At 45.4% G+C, this 14808-nt stretch overlaps 1 protein-coding gene across 1 annotated transcript in view; it reads left to right on the plus strand.

The window, feature by feature from the left end:
• The first annotated feature begins 653 nt into the window (after positions 1 to 653).
• PDGFRL (platelet derived growth factor receptor like) overlaps positions 654 to 14808 on the plus strand; it is a 41115-nt gene continuing 26960 nt past the window's right edge. The window contains exons 1-2 of the mRNA XM_074991825.1: positions 654 to 1026; positions 3767 to 4061. Coding sequence (XP_074847926.1) covers positions 972 to 1026; positions 3767 to 4061 — 350 coding nt within the window. The 5' untranslated portion in view covers positions 654 to 971. The remainder of the gene's footprint in view (positions 1027 to 3766; positions 4062 to 14808) is intronic.

Genomic DNA, 14808 nt, shown 5'->3' on the forward strand with positions numbered 1-14808 from the left:
AACTGCTGTGCTTGCCACTGGCTCCTTTAAAGTTTTCTTTACATTGTAAGATGCCCTCTATCATTTTTGGTAATACACAGGGATAAAACCTGCCCTGACAGGCAGTTATGGGATTCCCAGGGGTGTGCCCAGACAGCTTTAGTAAGTAGGTTTGGCAGGTGTCCAGTTTGCAACCCAAATGCCAGGTAAAAAGGGACCCTGGTAGCTCTGGTCAGCCCAGCTCCATGTCTGGCTAGATGTGGCTGTAGCAGAAGCAGAGCACTTGTCCCTCTAGCTCCTAGACAACCAGGGGGGCTCTGGGTGCTGCTCCCACCCACAAGTACCACCCCGAGCGCCAGTTCCACAGCTCCCACAGAGTTACCACCCACCCCATGCAGCCCACACCCTGAAGCCCCACCCATGCCCCTGCACAGAACAGTCTCCCCCACCCCAACTCCCCCCAGAGCCTGAACTGTCACCCATCCATCCTTCCTCTGCACCTGTGGCCCCATCTAAGAGCCCGAACCCCTAATGGAGCCCTCCCCCCGGTGCAAAGGAGCGCGGGAGGGCGGCGCCAGGTGGGCGTTGGCTTTCCGCAGTTAGAGCGCTGGAAGCGCGCGTTGATGAACATTTTAATGACCCTACAGCGCTCTGGGCGGCCCCACCCCGACGACGCGCCCCGCGGCTGCCCAAGGAGGCTCTCGAGGCCGTTTTCTCACGGGCCAGGCACCTCCTCGGGGCCCGGGCTGCAGACAAGGAGCACGTGGCCCGGTGGGGACCCGTGGCCCAAGCCGCGCTAAGCGGTGCCTGGAGGCCGGGACGAACATCGAACCGCGCCACCCCGGGCCCGGCGCCCCGCCTCACAGCCCTTCCCGCGCGCTCCTGGCGGGCAGCTCGCGTGGCGCAGGGCGGCGGGCTCCCGCCAGCTCCTCCTCCGCTCCCCAGAGGGCCGGTCTCGCCTGCGCCGTGGCGACTCCGGTAGCGGCGCCGCTATGAGGCCGTGGGTCCTGCTCAGCCTCCTGCTGCTGCATGAAGCGCTGCAAAATGGTGAGTCCGCGGCCGGGGGAAAGCGGCTCCCCCGGCCCAGCAAGACCCAACTGCCTCGGGAGCGTCCCTCAGCTCGCCCCTCAGCTCCGCGCTGCACCTCCCGGCCTCTGCCGCCCCCGCGGTGCACGGCGCTGTACGAACACTCTTGCGCCGCCTCGTGCTGACGGGCCCCCTTCAGCCCTCTCCCGCTTTTCTCCTCCAAATGCCCCCCCTTCACTTCACGTCCTGTTCCTCAGCCGCCCCATCTCAGCTCGGGGGCTCTCCCGCTGAGCACACATCAGGCAGCCCTCCCCCTGCCAAGGGAGCACTCGCCATGGACCTTGCCCCGCTTGGCATCACGTAGAGGTGCGACCCATGCGTAGGGGGCTCTGCCTGCGAACCGGGCCGAGTTTACAATGCGCTTGAATTCCTGCCGCTGGCGTGCTGTTTCCAGCGCTGTGCAATTCATGTCAACGTGTCCACTTTTAGGTAGGAGGTGGGGTTACTGGCTGTCCGCACCCAGCTCCAGCAACGGGTTGATTTTCCATCTCCCTCCAGCCTAGAAAGGACTTGGAGTGGGAGGAAGAAGCCTGGAGATTGGCTTGCCCATGGAAAGGAGTTGTCAAGGTTTAAAGAGTGCAGTTCTCTCCGTGTGTCCAGTCCCATCCAGCACAGCTACCACTGCCTCAGCTTCTCTTCCCTGGATCAGGGGAGAGCAAACTTTTTACATCTGGCCCCATCTTTCATCCCTGCAATTAGCCCCTCCTTGCATGTGTGTAATGTAATCAAAACTGATGGAAATTTTGGGTTACAGTCATAGGGAAAAAAAACCCAAACTTCTGGCACGTGTTTAAAAAAAAAAGTGTGTAGAATGTAAAAACTCTATTAATCGGTATATAAAGGTGAATATGAATACATGAAAACAGTAACATATTTCAACATTTTTAATGTGATGGATGAGCCTGAGACCCAGCAGCCAATCGTGCTTCTCCCCCTTCGGAAATTTCATTCCTCCCCCACCCCAGTGCTGACAACAACCTGGCTTTGCTTTCTTTCGTTCGTGGGCACTGAGCAAGAATATGGCTTCTTGCTGTACAGATTTTTTTTGATAAGTGAAAGTGTTTGCAAAAATGCCAATTTTTTAAAATTAAGTACAGATTATTCGTCATGATTTGAGATGAAAACAGGATTTTTTTTCTGGAGTTGGCAACAGGGAGTTAGTGTTATACATGGTAAAAAAATGCATTTGGTACTTCTGTTGTAAATGAGAATTAAAAAAGAGCTGAAGCAACATGCAGATTTTGAAAGTTGCTAGAATTGATATCAGGCTCCACTCAGACCAAAGAGAGTGGAAAGACTATGTTTTGTATAGCTGACTACTAGGATACTGCCTCAGTTCTCAAAATTTTATTAACATTTTTTTCAGTTGTTTGTCTGTTTTCCATATCAGAGCACCTGTTATTTTTTCAGGTAGTATTTTGGATAAATCGCTTTTTGAATAAGGTGCAGTAGTTGCAGTAAAATCATCTAAAATTTATGGCTAACTGGATCATTTGTTTTCCATAGATGTTAATTGTAACTAATGTGTATCTTCAGTTATTTTCTATGTACAGTCCTTGCAGAAAGGACATGAATTTTTATTTTAATCAAATGTTCTTTTCAGGTTGTGGTGTTTTTGTTTCTGTGTGTTTTAAAGTCTGCATTTGGGATAGGGAAGTTCATAACCAGCCTTGCCAGGTAAATGGCCAAAAAATGGTGCTGCTCCTGTTACCCAGGTATAGAGTCTGTAGGAATATTGTTCTGCATTACGCTGACCACTCTTGGTACACTGTATAAACTAAAGCAGTGTTTCTTAAACGATGTTCCATGACACTCTGTTGATATCATTCACTGATAGTATATGTTTTCTGTTATTAAAACCAGATACTATGTTACTTCTTTACTATGATATATGATTGAATTACTTCTTGCTACTTCTTTGGTTTTGCTGAATACATTGCTGTTTGGGTTTTTTTGGTCTGACCATTTTGCTTTTAAAGAAAACTTTCATAGGTGTGCCACATTTAAAAAAAATTGTTGGTTTGATGTTCTGTGATCTCAGAAAGCTTAATAAACACTGAACTAAAGCATGGTCACACTTTTTATGGTGGCTTAAGGTACAGTAGACCCCTGAGACATGCACACTCATATTGCACGAATCTCAGATTAACATGACTCTGAGTGGTGGGAAAATAGACCAGCACTGTTCTTGTCCAGGGTGGCAACCCCTGACAGGAGTGGAGAAACTGCTTTTGTAAGGGGTGGCAGCCTGACTCTCACCTTTGTGAACCAACTTCCATCCTAAATCCCACACCATCTCCATTAATATCATGGAAGAGCATGGCCCTTGACCACTTACCAAATTCTTGAAGTGGACTGTCTAAAATTATTGCCCACCCCTGCATTAGGTTTCTTTCTTGCGGTGAACAGTGGACTGCCTGCTGGAACCTACAGGAATTCTGGGACTTGGGAACCAACTTTCTTGGCAATCCTGGGGTTGCCAACTTTCTAACTGCAGAAAACCAAACACCCCATCCCCTGTGTATTTTTTTTTTTGCTTGTTTAAAGTCATCATTCACACACATCTGATGAAGCATCACACATCTGATGAAGTGAGTCTGTGCTCGCGAAAGCTCATGCTCAAAACTTTTCTGTTAGTCTATAAGGTGCCACAGGACCCTTCGTTGCATTAACACACTGTTTTTCTTCACAATTTTGTTAGTTACCGGTCAACCTGTAAAGAGTAAGCGTCCAAAGGAACCAGGGGAAAACAAAATTAAACCTGTCAACAAAAAAATGAAACCCAAATCCCCCAGATTAAAGGAGAGAGAATCCAGTGACTCATCCACAAAATCCCAATCTATAATGATCCACGTGATGGATAAAGGTCGTTTCCAGAAACCTTCTGCCACTTTGAGTTTGCCTGCAGGGCAGAGCATAGAACTACGATGTAAAGGGAATAACATTGAGTGGAGTTATCCTTCATACCTAGACACCTTCAGAGACTCCAGGCTCAGGTAAGTTTCCTTTCATTTGAAAGAGGCTAGAAGACTTATGTTCCAGTTTATGTGCATTTTGATATTAAGTTTTTATGGTCAGGATATATTCCATCTTGAAGGGAATATAAGATAGGTATCTGGCATGAGTAAAAAAATTCTTCTGTAATTATACCACTTTATTGTATTGGGAAAAAATATTTACATGAGCAGACAGTATTTTTAAGTGTATGTAGATTTTTTTTTTTCCCTTCTGTGATTTTAATTTCGTATCCGGTTCTGCTGTGATGTTGGAAGTCAGTTAAGAAGCATCAGCAGAGCATTAGGGCAAAACAAACGTAGGGTCTAATCACACTGTGTCTGTCCCTCTCAGGGCTGATTACTCATGCTTGCGTACATTACAATATATTTGCCAATACCTGCTTTAATATGGTCAAATTTTGCAGGCTTTACTCCTCATCTAGGCAAAACTCCCATTGACTTAATGAGCATGCGGTGACTGCAGAATTTGACTGTTGAGTTGATTGATTGATTCATGTTCACTAAGACGTGAAACTTGTCTTAAAAGACTGAAAAAACAGCTTAACCAAAGTGTTTCTCTAATAAAGAGTGGAATTGTAGCAGAGCAAAAATATTTTCAGTCCATTTGGGGTCACTTTGGGTGCTTGTTCTAAGCGGAAGTAAACATGGCTATTTCCATGTATTTAATTTATTTTTAATATGGAACATAGTGAGGTTGAAAAATATGCAGAGTTGCAGGGTAATAGCTAAATGTTGCTCATCAAATGTCTCTCATAACATCTAATGTCACAAGAATTAGTCCTTTAAAATTTTGAATTACATCAGAAATATATTGAAAAGTATGAAACACATGGGCAACTATAACAACTGTAACGGGTCAACCCCCACCCCGCAATTCCCCTGCCTCTGTTGCATGCATCTATGGACTTTGAACCTATCTTGCACTACCTGACTATGTCTACACTAGACTGATCTATCCACAGAAGTTATGGTTGGAAGAGATCTTTGACAAAACATCTGTTGACAGATGGTATCCAGACACTAAAGCAGATCGAAAAAGCAATCCGATCTGTTGACAGAGAGTGGCCAGATTGCCTGGCTGCTCTCTCAACAGAAGGGCCCCTGGAAGCCCGTCAGATAGGGTTGCATGGCTGGCAGTCCCTTCCGTGAGTCTGGGCGAGACGAGACCTTGAAGGGCCCTCCCCAGATGCCCACTCCCTGCCCATGCTGAGGCTTGCCTACCTCCAAGAGAGACAGTACAGCTGACACAGCAGGGCTGCAATGCTTGCCGAGAGACGCAGCACTTTCCAGCTGTCTGTAGTGCCAGAGCAGCTCCCTGGCTTTCATTGGATCCACCCAGAAGTGCTTCAGTGCCGGCTGCACCTCCTCACAGCTGTCTTCCTCTGGGAAGGCAAGCCTGACACCAGCTTTGAGGAACTCACTGCTGCTGCCACACAGTCTCAGCTGCGCCTGCCCCCTCGGGTGCTCAGGTGGGTCTGGTGGCACCGCACCATTTCCAGCTGCCAGGATTGGCTGATTGTGAGGCAGTGAGACGACCAGCAGTGGCTCCAGAACTTCTGGATGCAGAAGGAAACCTTCCTGGAGTGCTGTGCCTGGCTTGCCCCCAGCCTCTGAAGGCAGGACACCCGGCTGCAGCCTGCCATCCCTGTGGAGAAGTGAGTCCCTATCACCTGTGAAAGTTCACCAGCCCCATCCGCTACGGCTCCATGGGAAACCAGTTTGGCATGGGGAAGTCAACTGTCGGGGCCCTCCTCAGGGAGGTAGGGCAGTCTGGGGCTGCAGCCCTTGCATGGGGACGAGGAGCGTCCCCCAAAGGGGGAGTAGTTCGGGGGTATGAAAGGTGGGGCTGGGGCAGAGGGGAACCCCTGTCCCCTGCTGCTGGGGGGTTGGGCTCACGGGGGCCGGGGAGGGTCCCAAAGAGCTTGGGGGTAGGAAACAGTAGAGCACTGGACCCAGCCCCTCAGGCCCCAGGGACTCCCTCCGTCAGTCCCTGACATGTTTGTTCGATCCCCTCCTTTGCAGGTCATGATGGCCTTTAACATCATCCTGCTGCAGAGGGTCCTCTGTCTGGCAGATGTGGACGCAGTTGTGGCCGGATTTGCTGCTGTGGGGTTCCTCAACTTCTTTGCGGCTGTCGATGGGACCCACATCCGTGCCCTGGACCACAGGGTGACCAAATACATCAACTGCAAGTGATACGTCTCCATGGTGCTGTAGGCCCTGGTCGAGCACCAGGGACCCTTGATAGATGTTTGTGTCGAGTGATTGGGCTGGACCCATGAGTGTGAATGTTCTGCAACTCCAGCCTGTGCTGGAGGATGGAGGCAGGGCCCTTCATTCCCTTCCCTGTTGTGAACTGGTGTTCGGGGATGTGTACGTGCCAATGTGCACTGTGGGGGACTTGGCGTATCCCCTCGTGCCCTAGCTTTTGAAGCTCTACACCAGGCAGCTGTACCTGAACCAGGAACTCTTTGATGCCCAAGTCAGCTGAGCCTGGATGCAGGCTCAGTGCCCATTCAGCCACGTGAAGGCATACTTCAGTTGTCTGCTCACCCGCCTGGACATGGGGGAGCACCACATCCCTCAAGTTGTGGCCACATGTTGTGCCCTGCATAACATAGTGGAGGGCAAGGGGGAGGTCTTCTTGCTGGGATCAGAGGCGGACGCTGGCCATGGCTGTGAGTAGCTGGGTGCAGCTCCGATTCACAAAGCCCATAGGGATGGGCTGCGGATCTGTGAGACTCTGAGGGAGTGCTTCTCCCATGGCCCCCAATGACCCTTCTCAGGGTATCCCCAGAGGGGCTTTGGGCCTGCACCCCTACCCTGTCCCCACCACGACCCCTCCCTGAATCCTGCCAAATAAACACACAAATTGGACGTGGTGTTCAAATAAGTGGTTCACTGAAAAATGTGTGGAAAATAAATGTTGCAATAAAAAACAAGGTACAAAGTGCGTAACCAGTGAACTATGTACAGTGGGAGGGGCTTGGGACGGGGTTTGTGGGGCATTAGAACTTGGATGGGGGACATGAGACACGGGAGGGCTCAGTCCTTGGAGGGAGTGGGAGGCTGTGAACCTGAGGGGGAGCGGGTGGTGTCGACCTTGGGATCCCCTCCCACCACAGGGTCAGGGCTGGGTTGGGGCCAGGAGCAGTGGGAGATACGGAGGTGGTGGAGCTGCATGGGGGGGGTCTGGGTGGTCCTAGGGAGCGGGCGGGGGGGTTTGACCATGGCACTGAGCCACTGCATGAGGTCTAGGATGCCCTGCAGTACAGCTGGCAGGGGCATGGCAGCGGGGGGCGCAGGGGTGGGGGAAGGGGGTGGTGTTGGCAGCAGGCAGCTAGACCATCATGTCCTGCCAGACGCCGGTGGCGTTGAAGTGGACATAAGTCGGTCCCAGGCCTGCAACGACCACTCTCTGTCCTCCTGCATTTGCCACTCCATCATCCTCCAGAGGGTGGCAATTCCTGTCGACAGAATGCCTTGGTAATCTGGATGCTCCCTGGGTTTTGTCGACAAAACTCTCTAGTTTGGCCGTAGCCCTAGGGGCCTTATCTCCAGGGCTTCCTCCCTGGACACACTGTTTGCCGATGGCCCTCCCTAGGCTCATTCCCTATGTAGTCCCCGTAGCCAGCCAGGAGCTCACTCAATACTGCCCTGGCTGCTGCTAGTAAACTGAGTCCTATCAACAAGCCAGGAGTCTTTTGCTCTCCCGGTCCCTGCCCCTACTTAACTGTCTGTGATCTTGCTGCTTTTCCAGCCAAGCAAACAGTTCTTCCTTCTGTAAGTCCAAGCATCTACTAACAGCTGCAGCTCCTTTTATATGGCCCTCTTGGGCCTTGACTGGCTGCTTGAAGGACCCCTCCACTGCTGGGATAGGTGTGCCAGCAAACTGACACCTCCAGCCAAGGGGCTTGTGAGCCTCGTCCAGTCCGTCACAGTGGGCAAGGAGTGGGGTACAAGCTTGAAAGATTAATGATAAAATTTATGGGTGTAGGTAGGAAGAGTCTGAAGAATTTGGACTTGTTCTAGATTTGACCATTTGCCTCCATTTTCAGAAAAGGAGTATGGCGCGTAGGTTAGAGTTCTGATGTGGAAAAGAAATACAAAAGGTCCTGTTTACACGAAAAGTAAGCCCACCAGTGTGATTACATACTTTAATGGACAACTTATGTTTCAAGGGCAGAGTGTAGCAAAAGTAACAGACAGTAGTTATTCCATAGCATGTGGAAGTTGTCTGGCATTAGAGAGAAGTCCTGCACTTAATGCTATAGGGTACGTTCTTAGCTGGTGTAAAGAGTTCAGTAGTGTTATAAAAGTTTATACCAACTGAGGAGGTGCCTCATCATAGGAGAATGAGAGAAGCTGTGTGATGAAACTGAACAATTATTCTTAACTACAAAATTGTTAAGTATTTCTGAAAAGACAGGTGGAAATATGAAACTGACCAGAGCATGGATGCATGACTGAAGTGAGAAATGCTGGTTCCCAAACATTAAATTCTTTACATTTCCCAAAGCCCTCAACCAACCTGCCAATCAAGGGACCAGAAAAAATCTTGTTGAAATTAATTTTGATTTTCTAAATATTTCCTAGATTAAAACACAAATGCTTTTCAATGACTGTCCCCACTGATACTTTTTCTTTCCTCTCTTCTCTTCGTTCTTCCTTTTGAAACACGACCTTTCCGCTCAAAAAGATGTGAACTAGATGGATAGAAACCTGTTTTTTTTTGGCCTCATTGACTTTTAAGAGGAAGTCAGTATTGTTCCTTAGAATCTTCTAAACCCTTTGCTAGGGAGAGATACAGGGCTGAGAACTGGTCCCTTTGAAGTTAATGGGAATCTAGCCATTGGTCTCAATGAAAGCAGAATTACATTAATAATGCAAAAATATTTTCCATTTGAGTTAGAAATAAAGCTTGTTATTTTTCCATCCATCAGCTACCATTTTATTTTATATCCACGAGCTACCATTAAAGTTATATGTCTTCAACTTCCAAGCAGTCTATAAATTTTATTTTGTACCTGTAGGTGCTTCCTTGATACAGTAGATGATAGATCAATACCTGTTCATGGTGGGGTGGGTAAAACATTTATTCCAAGGACCACTTTAATCTCTTTCCTGCTGTCAGGTTCCTGTTCTTCTTGAGATCAGAATTTAACCTTTAGTAACATGGTGGATTTTCCATTTAAGCCAGTAAATGAGGGTTTATTTTATTACTATTCATTCAAGATAGCTTTTCAGTGGCAACTCCGATCACTGCAGTGTTTTTCCAGAAGTGGAATTCTGAATTCAAATTTCTATTTTTATTCTCTTGTCAGTTTTTTTTAAAGATTATAATTAAGGTGCTTCAATGTTGAAAATGTAGCTGTCCAACAAAAAATGTTATGTGTTTGACAGTTCCCATACCTACAATAAAGAGAAGTGTTTCAGACCTTGATGTCTCTTTGAAACTAGGGAAAGGCTTCAGGAAACAGTTATAAAACTCATTCAGAGTCTTGTAAACATATCTTACAGTGGGAGGCAGAAGGAACATAATTTTAGATTTTCAAACTGGAGATTTTAAGGGAGATCTTGATCATAGGCCATAATTACCAAACACGTAGAAGATGCCCTTTTGCTAGATTTTTAAGAGCTTTCTTGTACAAAGACATAAGAACAGCCATACTGGGTCAAACCATAGGTCCATCAAGCCTAGAATTCTGTCTTCTCACAGTGGCCAATGCCAGGTGCCCCAGAGGGAAAAGAGCAGAACAGGCAATCATCAAGTGATCAATTCCCTGTCACCCATTTCCAGACTCTGGCAAACAGAGGCTAGGACCACCTTCCATGCCCATCCTGGCTAATAGCCATTGATGGATCTATCCTCCATGAATTTATCTTGGAATTCTTTTTTAAACTCTACTATAGTCTTGGCCTTCACAACATCCTCTGGCAAGGAGTTCCACAGGGTAACTGTATGTTGTGTGAAAAATATTTCCTATTGTTTGTTTTAAACTTGATGCCTATTAATTTCATTTGGTGACCCCCTAGTTCTTGTACTGTGAGAAGGAGTAAATAACATTTCATTATTTACTCTCTCCACACCAGTCATGATCTTATATACTTCTGTCATATCCCCACTCAATTGTCTATTTTCCAAGCTAAAAAGTTCCAGGCTTATTAATCTCTCCTCATATGGCCAACATTCCATACCCTTAATCATTTCTGTTGCCCTTTTCTGAAGCTTTTTTCAATTCCAGTATATCTTTTCTGAGATTGGGTGACCACATTTGCACACGGTATTCCACATGTGGATGTACCATGGATTTATATAGAGGTAATGCAACATTTTCTGTCTTCTTATCTATGCCTTTCTTAATGATTCTCAACATTTTGTTAGCTTTTTTGACTGCCACTGCATATTGAGTGGATGTTTTCAGAGAACTACCCACAATGACTCCAAGACCTCTTTCTTGAGTGGTAACGGCTAAGTCAGACCCCATCATTTTATATGGAGAGTTGGGATTATATTTTCCAGTGTGCATTACTTTGCATTTATCAACATTGAATTTCCTCGGCCCTTTTGTTGCCCTGTCACCCAATTTACCTCTCTCCATTTTGAAAACTGACTGTTTATTCCTGCCCTTTTTTCTCATCTTTTAACCAGTTACCAATCCAAGAGAGGACCTTCCCTCTTATCCCATGACAGTTAACTTTGCTTAAGAGCCTTTGGTGAAAGACCTTGTCAAAGGCCTTCTGAAAATTTAAGTACACTATATCCAGAGGATCCCCCTTGTTCACTTGCTTGTTGACCGTTTCAAAAAATTGTAATAGTTTGGTGAGGCACAACTTCCCTTTACAGAAGCTGTGTTGACTCTTCCCCCAACAAATTATATTCATCAGTGTTTGATGGTTCTGCTCTTTACTAGAGAGTCAACCAGTTTGCCCAGTCCTGAGGTCAGACTGATTGGCCTGTAGTTGCTAGGATCACCTCTGGCACCACATTAGGTATCCTCCAGTCATCTAGAACAGAAGCTGATTTAAATGACAGGTTACAGACTACAATTAGTAGTTCTGCAGTTTCACGTTTGAATTCCTTCAGAACTCTTGGGTGAATGCCATCTGGTCCTGGTGACTTCTTATGGTTTAGTTCATCAATTTGTTCCAAAACCTCTTTTAATGACACTTCAATTTGAGACAGTTCATCAGATTTATTACCTGAAAACAATTGTTCAGGTTTGAGAATCTCCCTTACCTCCTCAGCTGTGAAGGCTGATGCAAAGAAATCATTTAGTTTCTCTGCAGTGGCCTTATCATCCTTGAGTTCTCCTTTAGCTTCTTGATCATCCAGTGGCCCCACTGGTTGTTTAGCAGGCTTCCTGCTTCTGGTGTACTTAAATTTTTTTTTACTATTACTTTTTGACTTTGGCTAGCTGTTCTTCAAATTCTTTTTTGGTTTTCCTAATTATATTTTTACACTTCACTTGGCAGAGTTTGTTCCTTTCTATTGTCCTCATGAGGATTTAACTTGTATTTTTTTAAAGGATGCCTTTTTGTCTCTCACTGCCTCTTTTACTTTATTGTTTAACCACGGTGGCACTTTTTTGGTTCTCTGAGTGTCTTAAATTGGGGTATGCATTTAAATTGAGCCTCTATTTCAGTGTCTTTAAAAAGTTTCTGTGCAGCTGGTAGGGATTTCACTTCAGGTACCTTTTAATTTCTGTTTAACTAACTTCCTTATTTTTGTGTAGTTCCCCTTTCTGCAATTAAGTACTACAGTCTTGGGCCACTGTAGTGTTTTCCCAGCCACAGGAATGTTAAATTTAATTATATATGGGCGCTCTTACCCAGAGGTCCAGACACATTCACCTCTTGGACCTGATCCTGTGTTCCACTTAGGACTAAATCAAGAGTCGCCTCTCCTCTTGTGGGTTCCAGGCCTAGCTGCTCCAAGAAGCAGTCATTTAAGGTGTCAAGAAACTTTATCTCAGCTTCCTGTCCTGAGGTGACATGTACCCAGTGTATATGGGGATAGTTGAAATCCCCCATTATTATTGGGTTTTTTATTTTGAATAGCCTCTCTAATCTCCCTGAGCATTTCACAGTCACTGTCACCATTCTGGTCAGGTGGACGGTGATATATCCCTACCATTACAGTCTTGTTACTCAAGCATGAGATTACTATCCTGAGAGAGTCTGTGGTGCAGTTTGGTTCATTTATGATTTTTACTTCATTTGATTCTACACTTTCTTTAACGTGTAGTGCTGTATCCCTCCAGCATGACCCATTCTGTCCTTCCGATAAATTTTGTACCTGGTATTACTGTGTCCCATTGATTATCCTCATTCCACCAAGTTTCTGTGATACCTATTATATCAGTATCGTCATTTAATATGAGGCACTGTAGTTCACCCATCTTATTATTTAGACTTCTCGCATTTATATATAAGCACTTTAAAAACTTGTCACTCTTTAGCTGCCTGCCAGTACATGATGTAATTGAAAGGGACTGTTTTATTTGACTGTTTATTTTCAGATACTGCCTGTGGTTTATAGTGTTTATCACATTTCATCCTCTCCTCCTTACCAGGACATAGAGAATCTCCAGTAAGAGATCCTGCCCTAAGGGATGCCACTGTGTGAACCACGGGTGCCTCCACGCCTGTTGGCTTTTCCTCAGCCCTTAGTTTAAAAACTGTTCTATGACCTTTTTTAATTTCAAGTGGCAGCAGTCTGATTCCATTTTGGTTTAGGTGGAGCCCCTCCTTCCTGTATAGGCTCCCCCTTTCCCAAAAGTTTCCCCAGTTCCTTACAAATCTAAACCCCTCCCTCCTACACCATGATCTCATCCATGCATTGAGACCCTGCAGTTCTGCCTGTCTAAGTGGCCCTGTACGTGGAACTGGAAGCATTGCAGAGAATGCTACCATGAAGATCCTGTACTTCAATCTCTTACCTAGCAGCCTAAATTTGGCCGTCAGGACCTCCTTTGTTCCCTTCCCTATGTCATTGGTACCAACATGTGCCTGGAAGTTGAAGATGGTGAAGTTCAAACTGGATATAAGCCATAGTTTTAACACCGATGGTTATCAACTATTCAAATAGTTTATCAAAGGATGTGGTAGATTCTCTAAATCAAGGTTTAATCTTTCTCACCAATATGATTTAATTCCACCACAAGTTGTTGGATGTGATGTAGGAAATACTGGGTGAAAATCTATTAAACTAGATTATCAATAGTCTGTTCTGGCTTTAATATGGGTGGGTCTTTTCTTTAGTTTTCCATGAGGATAAGGTGGTCATTCAACCTTTTAACTCTCTTCATAAAGTAGTTTCAGATATTCACCAGCATCTAGTTTTCAAAGGATCATCCTGCCTTCTTTGCTTGACTATAAGTACAGGTGTGTTTACCTCAAAAGCAATTTAATAAAAAAAAAAATCTTTTTGTGGCTTTTGGGGAGGTGAACTGACGGGTGCATCAAACCATGCTACATGAGTTAAATTCTCTCTTCCACAAGTGTTATTACACACAAGTTGTGATGGCTTCCCAGAAATGGTTGCCTCTAATTTTTATTAATAAGTTTTGAGTTTTGGTTTGAGTTTTGAGTTTAATAAGTTTTGGTGTGGAGAAAGTGAATATAGAAAAATTATTTACCTTTTCCCATAATACAAGAACTAGGGGACACCAAATGAAATTGATGGGTAGTAGGTTCAAAACTAATAAAAGGAAATTTTTCTTCACACAGCGCACAGTCAACCTGTGGAACTCCTTGCCCGAGGAGGCTGTGAAGGCCAGGACTCTATTAGGGTTTAAAAAAGAGCTTGATAAATTTTTGCAGGTCAGGTCCATAAATGGCTATTAGCCAGGGATAAAGTATGGTGCCCTAGCCTTCATAACAAGGGCAGGAGATGGATGGCAGGAGATAAATCACTTGTCTTCTGTTCTCCTCTCTGGGGCACCTGGCATTGGCCACCGTCGGCAGATGGGATGCTGGGCTTGATGGACCTTTGGTCTGACCCAGTATGGCCATTCTTATGTTCTTATGTTCTTATGAGGAGATCACAACAATTAACAATGGAAAAGAGATTTGCATCATGCAGTTGTTTCTCCTGGCAGCATATTTAATGCCATAGTGCTATTGGGCTTTTGTTTCATGTTGTTATCCAGTATTGCTCTTTAGGCTAGGCTGACAGAGCTTGTTGGATAAGACTGTCACTGTAAACAGACATCATTGGCTTACCTTCAAGGTTATTCTTGCTCAATAGTTTCCAAAACTGGAAAAATTACACAAATATATGAGGAGAAAGAAAAGTGTACCCAGCCTAAAGCTTTGTTTCTCTTTCCAGTTTTCAGAACCAGTATGATAAAATTAATGCAGGTTCCATGCTGTTGGTTACCTTCTTCAACTGGAAATAACAAAATACATTGCTTCTCTTTTCTAGGAAAGCAGTCAGGGCTTTCTTTGTGCTCTCTAAAGCATGTTAATCACTTTAACGTTTGGTGAATATGTAAGTAGAGGCTGTATATTCAGAAAACTCTGCTTACAGATAAACAATATGTTTAGAGCCAGTGCTAGTGTTTTTGTTGAACAAAATTATGACACCAAACCTACTTCTGTGAAGATGGGATAGCCAGGAGAACCTACTGCTTTGAAATGTTACTGTTCCTCAACAGAACTGCTGGCTGTCCTTTAAACCAGGGGTAAGCAAACTTTTTACATCGGACCTCCCCGTTCTCCC

Source organism: Carettochelys insculpta, chromosome 4, assembly GCF_033958435.1.
Source record: "Carettochelys insculpta isolate YL-2023 chromosome 4, ASM3395843v1, whole genome shotgun sequence".
NCBI classification, from domain to species: Eukaryota; Metazoa; Chordata; order Testudines; family Carettochelyidae; genus Carettochelys; species Carettochelys insculpta.